At 33.6% G+C, this 13,669-nt stretch overlaps 1 protein-coding gene across 2 annotated transcripts in view; it reads left to right on the top strand.

The window, feature by feature from the left end:
* LOC126978351 (ecdysone-induced protein 78C-like) overlaps positions 1-13,669 on the top strand; it is an 80,951-nt gene that overhangs the window by 52,735 nt on the left and 14,547 nt on the right. For both annotated transcript variants that reach the window (XM_050827104.1, XM_050827103.1), the window contains one exon: positions 8,040-8,152. In XM_050827104.1, the coding sequence (XP_050683061.1) occupies positions 8,040-8,152 (113 nt within the window). The remainder of the gene's footprint in view (positions 1-8,039; positions 8,153-13,669) is intronic.

Below are 13,669 nucleotides of genomic sequence, written 5' to 3' on the forward strand. Positions count from 1 at the left end.
CTGTCTACCAGGAGTCTAGATGTATAAATTATATAATATACGGCTTCATAAAAACGAATCTATCCACGGGAACAGTACACATTTCAAAAATAACGATTAGCCTATGTGTTATAACCACATATTATTAAGTTATATCTATTATTTATAGGACAACAAATCTTTAAGATGCTTCAAAAAAGTGCGTCCATCTTTATATTAGTGTTTCAGAAGAGTGTGAGTGGCGGAGGTCACTTAAATTTGGTGACCCCTAGTATACATCCTAATTTTCTAAAAAAAAAATGGGTTCCACAGAAAAAACACATCCAAAAATTTATAATATAAGTATAATTCACGCCAAAAATTATTGAATTTTGAGATTTCATTCATGTTGTGGCAGAAAAGAAAAACGGCCAAGAAGATGTTTAGGCATAGTAGACGTACAGTTGAAAAGAGCAAACAAAATTTTATGACGATACGTCACTCGAACGGTTAGCTCAGTTAGTTAGAGCACTGGCACGAAACGTCAGAGATCGTGGGTTCGAGTCCTGCATTGTTCATAAAATTTTGTTTTTCAAATTCTATTTGTGTATTAATCCTAGAAGTAAGGGTTATTACTTTAATAACATAACAAATTGTTTAGATTTACAATAGCGACATATCAAGTCAATTTCCTAATACGCAAATATTGGGGTTGAGCAGGTTATCAACTGTAAAGTAGATCCTGTAGATGAAGCCACAACCTGAGAGTTGAGCAAGGCATACAAATGTTTTATGACGATACGTCACTCGAACGGTTAGCTGAGTTGGATAGAGCAGTGGCACGGAACGCCAGAGGTTGTGGGTTCGAGTCCCACATTGTTCATATTTTTTTTTAATTTTATTTGTGTTTTCCAAGGTTATAACTGTCCTATATACATTCCTACTATGTGGTTATATTATTATTACATACAAGCAATTAGAACGTCATTGCATAAAAGTTACACATAAGTTTAAATAATATGTCTATAAATATTAATTATTTGTCTTCGCGGACGCCTTTTAATACACATACTTATTTTTTTTTTATAAAATAGCGGGTCGACACGAGCAGGACGTTCCGCTGATGGTAATTGATACGCCTTGCCCATTACAACTTAGTGCGCTCGTCACCTTGAGACATAAGATGTTAAGTCTCATTTGCCCTGTAATTTCACTAGCTACGACGCCCTTTAGACCGAAACATAACAAATAAATATAATAAATAAAAAAGAAGTTCTTAATGTTTATAATTTTGCATAGAACGTCATTTTATATTGCCTATAATATTGTTTTAATATTAACAAAAATGCTAATGAGCCATCGCTCATATATTCAGAGACTTTATCGAGATAAACACGTATTTAAGCTTGTTGACTACTCAAGTAAACACAAAGACACATGACGTGCAATTTAATTTGTATAATCCAGTTGCCCTGTCTGAATACATTATTGCATGCCTTGTCAAGCGAGAGGAAAGCACTCTCGAATGAACGTCCTACGTCATCTTGCAACATAAAGGCGACGCTACACTCTAAGCTATAATATGAATCTATTAATAATCATTTTCTCGAATACAATAATTTCATCTAAGTTAATCTTCTACGCTCTAAGTAAGAACATATTTGCCTGCTGTTATACTGCCGACTGAGCTAGAGGGCCCGTGTCCTGGTAGGTGCAAACATTTATATGATAAACTAGCTGACCCAGCAAACGTATTGTATTGCCGATATTAAAATCGCGATACAAAAGTAACTGTTGATCGTAGATGGGTGAAAATTTGAAATTGTATGTATATTTTAATGCTGACTCATAATCAAACAAATTTAAAAAAAAATGTTAAAAAAATAAAAATTTGGTGTGGACCACCCTTAACATTTAGGGGGATGAAAAATAGATGTTGTCCGATTCTCAGACCTACCCAATATGCACTCAAAATTTCATGAGAATCAGTTAAGCCGTTTCGAAGGAGTTTTACTACAAACACCGCGACATGAGAATTTTATATATTTAGATATAGATGTTTGTCTCCGAGTCATGGATAAGTATTGTAATCTCATAAGTGTTTATGTATGTTTAAGTAAGTATATTGTATTTAATATATTGTCGTTGTCTTGTACCCATAATACAGGCTATGCCTAGTTTGAGGCATTATAATTTGTGTACTAATATATAATTCTTCTGTACGTGTGTTGACAGTGAACTCCTCCTAAACGGCTGGAACGATTTGAATGAAATTTTCTGTGTGTGTTCAAGTGGTTTAGATTCACAATTGATCTACCTCCTAAATGGCTGGACCAATTTTGATGAGTTATTTATTCCAGTGAATTTGAGATTGGTTTAGATTCTCGATACAGTCGACATATAATTCTCCTGCGTATGTTAGTGATCTCCTCCTAACGTCTGGACCGATTATTCAAATTTAACAAGTGTGTACTGTTTAATGTTTGTCGGGTCCGCTAGTATTATTTATAAAATATGTATAAACATATTATGTTTATATTTGATAGTCATCTCTGAAAATTTACTACAGTAACTGAAAAAATGGCTACAAATAAATGGTTAGAGTGCAAAGTCTTAAAAGTTGAGATAGTTCCCAGCTCTAACAAATATATGAGCGATGGATACGATTACTATAATACTTTTATTAGAAACTCATTATTTATGCTGTAGGTCTATTCCCAAGGCCTATAACTTATTATTGAGATATAGATAAATGATTCTCTAGAGTGTAAACCATAGACTTACTTGCATGTAGACATCTTTAACGGAGATAAAGCAAGGTAAAAAGGAAAGCGAATCAACTGTAATGTAACTGCTTTTTATTGAAAAGTCGTAAGCAGTCAGCCACGCTTAGAATTAGATCCTGTATTGTGAATACTAAACTAGCTAACCTCTAGCTAACGCACACGTAGGCAAATCCAAATGGGTCACGCTTTATCGAGCTATGATGTCGTTTTTAGACATATACGAACCTTAATTAACCGACTTCCAAAAGGCGGAGGTTATCAATTCGATCGGTATTTTTTTATGTATGTACACCGATTACTCTGAGATGTACAAAAGAAGAATTACGTAAATCGGATTATAACGTAATTCTTCTTTTGTTTTATGCGAAATAGATGCCATTTGGTCCCATAAAATTTTACTTAGTTTGGGCCAGTAGTTTTTATTTTATGAACATTTATATGAAAATTTTCGTCTACCTGTATGACATAGTAGTTTTCTGTGTACGGCTTTTTTTTTTTGAGTTTTCATTCAAGTTGATAATATATTATTATTAACTGACACTAAAACGTAAACGTGACACTGACTCAAAACCTATCAATAGGTAGCACATATTTTAGTATTTTATTAATATTAAAGGTAAAGGTTTGCATAAGAGGTGTATTAAATTAAATTTTTAGTTATTTGATACTTCTCAGCTTTTGGAAGTCGGTTTTTTTAAACGTAGTTTATTTTTTATTTGTAATTTCTGTTTCATTATTTTATATGAATACCTAGCATTTATTATTATTTGCAGAGGTTGGCTATATGCCTAGTCCTGATTGGGTCCTAGTAACACCGCTTCAAGAAACTATTGTGTTCGCTACTCATACTTATAGCTCGTCGTGAAGCCCTGCCGCGTTTACGAACCGCAGTGTCTTCTTAAACCAAATGGTATTACCCGCCGCGATGGCAAGCGTCCTGATGGAATGACGCTGGTGGCTTGGGCACGGGGAAGGGCGCTGGTGTGGGACGCTACTTGCGTCGACACTCTGGCTCCTTCTCATGTCCAAGTTACGTCAGTTGGTGCTGGGGCTGCTGCTTCGACTGCCGAAGACAGCAAGCGTCGCAAATATGTTGGTCTCAGTGAGTCATACATCTTTGTGCCGTTTGCTGTCGAGACACTTGGCCCGTGGGGCCCAGAGGCGCGGAGAATGTTCAAAATACTATCTTCGCGCCTCAATAAGGCTACTGGAAGCCCAAGCGCTGGCAGCTATTTCGGTCAACGGATCAGCCTTGCTATCCAACGCGGTAATGCTGCCAGTATTCTTGGTACGCTTCCATGTAATAATAGTTTTAATTTTATGTCGTCGTAGAATTGTAAATATAGTTATAAGATTTATTTAGTGTCTTCTTGACGCGAGTTTTACAAACAGCATCTAGGAGCAGGGTATAGTTAGTTAGAGTTATATAGTTGCCAAGGCTGGTGTTATGTTTGTGCATTAGTGGGCCGCAATTGAAGAGGAGATGAAGAGGCGTTTCATCGGCCTCAAGGCAAAATCTGCAACACCTATTCTACCTAGACTTTCATATGTCTACTGTGCCTACACTAAGTTTACTTGACCCCGGCAGTATTGCTATGGAGCATATGACTCGTCCAAGCCAGATTCGTCCGGGTTAATTACCACACTCGCACAGAATACCGGCGTGAAGTATCGGCCTAGTGCAGCAATGCTTCACACAGCTCACTCCCCCCCTTTCTCCACCGGAATATGACAGCGGTCCTTCAAAAGAGATTACCCCAGGAGAGTACTTGAGAGTACCGGTGGCCATCGACATGGTTTTTTGATGGTAAGAGCCGATTAGTTTTTGGAATTGATCGGTAAAGCTGTTTAAAAGGTATTCCAAAAAACCACATATGAAAAATTTTCTAGTGGTTTATTGAGATTTCTTATATTTTTTTATGAAAATAAGGGACGAGACGAGCAGGGTGTTCAACTGATGGAAATTGATATGGCCTGCCCATTACAATGCAGTGCCACGCAGGATTCTTGAAAAACCCCGATAATTCTGAGCGGCACTACAACTGCGCTCGTCAACTTGAGACATAAGGTGTTATGTCTTATTTTCCCAGAAATTTAACTGGATACGGCGCCCTTACATATTACTGCTTCATGGCAGAAATAGGCGCCGTTGTGGTACCCATAATCTAGCCGGTATCCTGTGCAGGGGAGCCTCCATCTAGCAGATAGACTCAGCTCTGCGGCATATGCAGTTAGAAAGATTAGAGATTACACGGATGTTGCGACCGCTAAATTAGTGTACTTTAGCTATTTTCACAGCATCATGACGTACGGTATATTACTATGGGGTCATGCTGCTGACATTGATATAGTGTTTGCACTGCAAAAGAGAGCTGTTCGTGCTATATATCAGCTTGGTTATAGACAGTCTCTCAAAGAAAAATTTAAAGAAATAAATATTATGACTGTTTATTGTCAGTACATTTATGAAAATTTTAATATATGTTCACAAAAATCGTCACCTTTTTGCTCTTAATAGTGATTTTCATTATTATAACACTAGAAATAAGGGATTGCTTGTAACTAATTCTAGTAGGCTTCATAAGATACATAATAGCTTTAAGGGTAAATGTATACACTTCTACAATGAAGTCCCAGCCACTGTTCAGACATTATCTATAAATAAATTTAAATGTTTTATAAAAAAATGGCTCTGTCATAAATCCTATTACTCCACTGCTGAATATCTAAATGATCGGACAGCCTGGGACTAGATTGTGATTATTTTATAGCGACTGTACAATATTGTATATTTTTATTGAAAAGAGCGCAAAAAAAAGAATGCTGGGAGAGTTTCTTGCGCCGCTTCTTCTCTCTCAGAGCGCCATTTGTTTCCGAAGTGGTAGTAGTATCTAGTAGTATAAGAAATGACATCAAAAAGAATTCTAAAGGAATCAATTTTGAGAAAATAAATGCCTTTTATGCCTTTTTATGCCTCCCACGGGGTGAATATAATGTTATAATCTACCGGTGCGCATCGATCCGTTTTGAATGGCGCCAACCGCGATTTCTATCGGTCGAGTCATTCAAAAGTTATAAAAGGCTTACATACATCCATACATACCATCATATACACACACACACACACCCACACAGATAGACACACACGTATACATGCATACAGACGTACGTAAACCATCGCGGGAATAGTTCGGGAAGCTTCCCAGGGCCTTAAAACGTCGAGATCTTATAAGAATTCTTTTCGAAAAACGGGGTAAAAACTCGGGTAGTACCTACCCAATTTGTTTTTATTTTTTTTTCTTTGCGGGTAGTTTAAGAAATACGCCTAATTATCAATAGCCCTGTATATCAAAACCCAATTTATATGCTTCCTATAATTTGTTATTGTAGTTATAGTGAACAGGACAGTAAATGAACTGTGTGATTTATTTAATGAATTCATTACCCAGTTTGAGCTCTAGAAACATAGTTATATCACTATGGAGTTCGTTAGCGAAATACGTACGTACTAAGGGCAGATATTTCTAACCTATTGCTTAGCTAATTGAGTGAATTTTCTTTGAAGCGATGTTTTATATGAATAGGAACTAATAATATTTCCAGTTTAGGTGTTATATATATTTTACTACTATATTATACTTATATAACAAAAAAAAAATAATGCTGGGAGAGTTTCTTGCGCCGCTTCTTCCCTCTCAGAGCGTCATTTGTTTCCGAAGCGGTAGTAGTATCTAGTATATAAAAAATTACATAAAAAGAATTCTTAAGGTATCAATTTTGAGAAAATAGATGCCTTTTATGCCTTTTACTTATAATAGTAATTTTCTCTGGGTATTTAAAAGTTTTATTTTTAAATAATAATATAATAATACAAAAAATAAAAAATTGGCACACTTTTTAAATTAAAATTCTAGTCATATTTAACTTTCCTCTTAAACAATATGTACATGATATTATCAAATTTTCGTGACATGTCTACGAAGAACTTTTGTGAAATTATAACTTGAAAGTATATATTACCAGTGGGAGGCTCCTTTGCACAGGAAGCCGGCGAGATTATGGGTACCACAACGGCGCCTATATTTGCCGTCAAGCAGTAATGTGTAAACATTACTGTGTTTTGGTATGAAGGGCGCCGTAGCTAGCGAAATTACTGGGTAAATGAGACTTCACATCTTTTTTTTTAATGATAATAAGGGACGATCAGGACGTTCAGCTGATGTTAATTGATACGCCCTGCCCGTTATAATGCAGTGCTGCTCAGGCTTCTTGAAAAACTCTAAAATTCTGAGAGGCACTACAATTGCGTTCGTCACCTTGAGACATAAGATGTTAAGTCTCATTTGCCCAGTAATTTTACTAGCTACGGCGCCCTTCAGACCGAAACACATTACTGCTTCACGGCAGAAATGGGTGCCGTCGTGGTACCCATAATCTAGCCGGCATCCTGTGCAAAGGAGCCTCCCACTGGTGGTCTTATGTCTTAAGAAGACGAGAGCAATTATTGTGCCTCTCAGAATTTTTAAGTTTTTCAATAATCCTGAGCGGCACTGTATTGTAATAGGTAGGGCGTATCAGCTGAACGTCCTGCTCGTCTCGTCCCTTATTTTCATAAAAAAATATATATATTAAATATTGTTTGATAGATATTATATCCTCAGAAATCTCATAATACACCACATAAGAGCCAAGTGTAGTTCCTAACTTGGAAAGGTGAAGAATCCTTATAAAATTCTTCATAAGTCTTTTATGTACTTTTTATTATGTCATAACTAAATTAAGATAAAAAAAAGTGATTTCCAGATTTACATTCGTGAAATTTCTTCATAGAAATGGTTTAAATTTCAAACGGTTTTAATATTTTATCGTTGTTAAATAATATGGAAAATATTAAGATTGGATTAAGTGTCTAAGAAATGTTAAGAGGATTCTTATTTACATTTTAAGCTTTTAGTGGCATCCAAATTAATATATTTGATCAGTGCAGCTGGACTCTATCTAAGCAAACAATTGTACTTTTATATAAAATTCAACTTTTGTACCCTTAAATGTAAGAATTGATAATGCCCTTCTTCTTTTGCAAAATATTCTAATTTCCGTTACTAATTCTTAAAGAGACATAATGTGCAATATTCCTATGAAAACTTGAACAAATATTAGAATGAATTTGTTATACGCGATAATATAATAATTAGGTCTTGCAATAAATTTACGTTGGTTTTAGTGTGAGATTGCGTAGAGATTTGCGTTAGTTGTTTGCGCCATCTCATAGTGTACGCATGCAATTTGTTGCAGACACAGCGGCAGATAGCGCAAGCGTGAACAGCAGGTCAGGTGTTATATGTAAGGTGTGCGGAGACAAGGCATCTGGCTATCATTACGGCGTCACATCCTGCGAGGGTTGCAAGGTAAGTGCTACGCTCCAACCACCCTGCAAGCCAACGGTGCGTATGTTCACACTTAGCACAACTTTTCCGTTACAACTTTACGTGATTCCTCATTATAATTGAATATTCAGTACTATTTTTCTCGTTCATTAAAATAATATTTTCTCATCAATTTAAAATTTTAATTTCGGGATTAATTGATATCTTAAGAGTATAAGTTGTAGATCTTTCTTACGATTCTTACCAAAATATTTCCAATTAAAAGTCGTAATGATTTTTACTTTCACCACAGATTTAAATCGAAATTATTTTTAATTTGGCTTTAATTTGAAATTAATACATAAGTGATGGACATTAATTCTATGACATATTTTTTTTGTTAATTTATCAACATTTAATAACTGTATTAATAACTAGAAGCTTATTAATCTGTTGTGGGTACAATAAAGGTTCCACATTTAATGCTCACTGCAAGAATACCAATAAATTATTTTAAATAAAAAAAATATATAATTTTTATTTTTAAATAAAATACTCACCAATTATTTTAGCTGCCGATGCTTATTTGCAACACCAGATAAATTTTAAAACAGTTTGCCTCTTCTTGAGTTTTTAATTAGTTAATAATAGTTTCTGTACATTACAGAAGATATTATTGAAAGATAATTTTCAAACGGATGTCATAAATTTTAATTTATTATTTTTTTTAATTACTTAATTTTTAAATTATCATAGTTGCCACAAAATGTTTTATTAACTGTATAATATAATATTAATATCGTATAATATTTTGAAATTATAATTACGTAGCTAGTTAATCGCTGTTTCTTTTGTAAAAGTATTTCATTTTGTTTTAAATACTTATATATATATATATGTATATCTGATCGCAGTTGTTGCGAATGCAGGTTTTTTAAGTATAAAAATTAGCATTTTTTGATTCGGATTCGATTTGGGTTTATTATTTTGTGGAAGTAATCTTTATATACTCACCGGCTAGATTATGGGTACCACATCGGCGCCTATTTCTGCTGTGAAGCAGTAATGTGTAAGCATTTCAGTGTTTTTCGTGAAATTTAGTGAAATTACTGGTCAAATGAGACTTAACATTAACTTGAGGTGACAAGCGCAGTTGTAGTGCGTCTCAGAATTTTTGGGGTTTTTCAAGTATCCTGAGCGGCACTGCATTGTAATGAGCAGGGCATATCAATTACCATCAGCTGAACGAATGAAAATTATAATATTTAAGAAGTAGAGAATATAAACAGAGTGCAATAGATTGGATCTGATACTCGCTAGGTTTATATAGAAACACTTTAATGAGTTTTTCTTTATATTAAAAAAACTTCTTGCAATTTCAAAATTTATCGTATAGTAAGCTGGTAATATCAATTTATATTATAATATATTTTGGCATTATCCTCACTTCCTTTTAATATCTAATATATAAAATTCTCATGTCGCGGTGTTTGTAGTTAAACTCCTTCGAAACGGCTTGACCGATTCTCATGAAATTTTGAGTGCATATTGGGTAGGTCTGAGAATTGGACAACATCTATTTTTCATCCCCCTAAATGTTAAGGGTGGTCCACGCCAAACTTTTTTTTAATTTTTTTTTAAATTTGTTTGATTATGAGTCAGCATTACAAAATACATACCTATAACTTCAAATTTTCACCCATCTACGATCAACAGTTACTTTTGTATCGCGATATTAATATCGGCAATACAACGTTTGCTGGGTCAGCTAGTATTAATTTTTAATATAATATTATAAATTCGAATGTCAGTATGCTTGTTTGGTACGCTATCACTCCTGAACTTAACAATTAATTATCATAATAATTGCACTCACTTTGTCAAAGGTACAGAATTGAATTTAGGGCACGCTTTATCATGATTTTTTTGAATTCGCGAGGAAGTGCGTTACGAATTTTAGTTTAGGTAGAAGATGGCTGCCGCGGAATATTTCGATTTGAACAATGTGTATATCGTTTTCAAGGTTCTCGGGGTAGTAGAGACTGAATTTGGGATCAATTTTGCAATCCAAGATGGCTGCCGCGGAAAATTATGACTTCGAGTTTAAGATGCAATTTCAAAGATATAATTATTTTTTGAGAGACATATGTTCTCATAATTGTTGTTTATGCTTCTGTTGATCTAATAAAGATCATATAAAGAAGGCTTATTTATTTAGCCGTTATTTTTCGGAAATCTTTTCATTTCCAATTGCTGTTAGTTATCTTCAATATAAATTTACACGTGTTTCGTCTCTACACGAGGCATCCTCAGGAGATGTTGACTCGCCAAATTCTGGCACGAGACTCATCTGACTCAGGAATAGATTAAAGAAGAATCTTAGCGGAATTTATACTCAATAAAACTCATAACATTTGGATAATTATGGATTTCCGCAAAATCACGCCTAATTCAAGTAATTATCATAGGTAATATGCGAATCTTTATTAGAACAACTAGCTGACCCAGCAAACGTTGTATTGCCGATATTAAAATCGCGAAACAAAAGTAACTGTTGATCGTAGATGGGTGAAAATTTGAAGTTGTATGTATTTCTTAATGCTGACTCATATACAAACAAATTAAAAAAAAATTTCAAAAAAATTAAAAAAAGAAATTGGCTTGGACCATCCTTAACATTTAGGGGGATGAAAAATAGATGTTGTCCGATTCTCAGACCTACACAATATGCACTCAAAATTTCATGAGAATCGGTCAAGCTATTTCGAAGGAGTTTAACTACAAACACCGCGACATGAGAATTTTATATATAAGATAACATATTTTTTTTTTTCAATATCTAGGATATACAGACACTGCCTGTTATAATTTTATTAATTTTATATAGATTTAGATAACGTTTAGGAAGCATGAAGTATATTAATGCTTAGTAATAACTAAATATTTGTAAATTCAGTTCAATTCATATGAAACCTGATGTTGACATGAACAAATTAATCGAGCCTATATGCTAGATACTATAATAATGGCTGTCACTGCCACATACATATGATAGTCAAATAGGTCAGTTGGGACTCAGCTATGTTTAAATAAATTTGTAATTGAACTGTGGTTGATTTAATATAATATAGAATAACAAATAAGGCGTCACTTTAATAACGTTTTTTAAGAAATAATTTGTCTTGTCTGTCATGCTCGGAAATGTAACGATCATTTTGGTAAAGTCGGCTCGAGTTGACTAAGGGAGCACATCCATCAGAGCAAAGATTCGGATTAAAGAATTACATTATGAATATAGAAAAAAAAAATAGTGTTTCGTAACTTAACTTCAGATACGTCATAGATACTATACATTTGATTTAAATATATTTAAATCGCGCCAAAAAAAAATTTAATTTGCCGAAATCAAGGGCAAGTTACTGGCACCCGCTTTATTTTAGTTTTTATTATGAATACTCAAATATATACAGATATATATTAGGTACATACATACAATAAAATTTTAAATTATCCAAATGCACTGCCGTCTTATAATTATAATAGTGTACATATAAATTAATTCTTGATATATTGAGATCTAAGTATGCAAATTTCATATTGTTATAAAGACTATTTAAAAAAAAAAATCAAAATTTTAGTTGAAGAGACTGCTGATAGAAGTGAAAGTTTTAATATTAAAACGCAAATAAACTATTTATTTCAATTTATTTTTACAACTTATTTACAGTTATATATTAATCAAACAAAAAAACTATTACAAAAATGCACAGTATATACACATTGAACATTTCACTAATTCCATTCAGTTTCACTTATAAGATATACACAGCACTAATGTTGCACAATACGTCAGCTGTATAGCTACAGATATCCTGCTATAAGCATTTCCGTGTTCATTTATCGATAAAGAAGTTTTCATTTTAAAAAGTCTTATAGTTAGCTAGGTATACCTTGATTATAATCAAGAGGTCACATAAGCCGAGATCTTATTGAGATACAAGAATTATAAATTAACATTTCTGTCGGTTTAACGTGGGCGTGACAAAAATCAGTAAGATCAGGAAAACCGCAACTCCAACTTCAAATCATGAGTATTGAACTGAAAAATCGAGATCCCGCCCACAAACCAAAAACATAATAGCTTTAACACATGGTCGAACTTGGTCTAGCTGAACTATTGTACAGACTGCTGGACCATATTTGATGGTATGCTGCAATGTCCATCGCACCAAATTATTATTATTACCGCCCGGGTACGACGGCGGACCATTTGATATGAGGCGCCGACCCAAGTCGTACCAAATCCGATCATCTGTTTAAGTTAAAACATAATTTTGGAAACCGAATGGGTAGGAATTGTTCTGGTTCAAATTGTTTTAATTTTTGATCTCATTGTTATCGGATTTGCATATCACGCTTCCGTTTTGCAGCCAATATGATTGAGCCGTTTTGAGCAATGTCTATGGGCGGATTGATTTCCTGCATTCTACAAAATTCATACTCGTCGATAAGAGACAATATATTTTTACTAATGAAATCGAAACGTATGTCAGTTTATATTTCACCACTTCCGGCACACACTTTACAGATTCTAGTAATTTTGTAATTACACACCGAGTACATATTCGGAAAACGCTTACAAGTCAAAAGGGGTTCGGTGTTTTCATATTTCACGCTTATTGCAGTCTGTTTGCTACAGAATATTAGTATTTGCTGTAAATTGGTGTGTACAAACGGAATGCTTACTTGCTTTTTTTACTGTAGAATTTTTCATCCATGTTTGCTAAATGCATACATACTCATATAAAAGGAAGTGAATGTTGATTTTAATCTTTAATACTAAGGTAAAAATAATTGATATCTTTTATAATATCTGTGATGCAAAATATTAGAGATATTATACACATAATCCTAAGTAACAAGACACATCAGAAACGCAAATAATATCTTTTTACGATAACTAAAAAGCAAGCCTGATAGTAACTTCACTCGCACATTGTGAAAGAAACCGTTACCTTAATTTAACAATCCAAAATCCAGTTTTGAAATTATGTCTTGCAAAATCGTCAAAAAAGTTGCAGAACTTTAACAAAGCTTAATTAAAAGAAGCTGTATCAATGTAACAATTGCAGAGTTGAAGTTCAAGTTCACGTTCAAGTTGAAAGTATGTTTTCACAATATTTTCCTAAATTAGACTAACAATAATTAACTTTTCTTGTATCAAGTATTCGCTGGACTTTACAAATATTTATTATTCCTGAATGTTGTGTAGTACTTAAATAAATGAATCGTTGCTATCTTCCATTCTCGTCCAAAACAATCCGATCAGTCAGATTTCGGAGTTAAACACTAACAGATATAGTCGAAAAAACCTTTTTTTGATTTGATTTCTGTCGAGTAATAAATGTCATATTGATTTACTACAAATTGTAATTTTTACCCTATATTATTATTTTTATACGTGTATTAAATTATTTGTATTTTGTGTGATATATGTGTGTGCTGTTGTTTTGCATGTGTAGGTGATCTTAAATATTAGAGTAATTAATTATACATGAT

Source organism: Leptidea sinapis, chromosome Z (assembly GCF_905404315.1).
Source record: "Leptidea sinapis chromosome Z, ilLepSina1.1, whole genome shotgun sequence".
Taxonomy (NCBI): Eukaryota; Metazoa; Arthropoda; class Insecta; order Lepidoptera; family Pieridae; genus Leptidea; species Leptidea sinapis.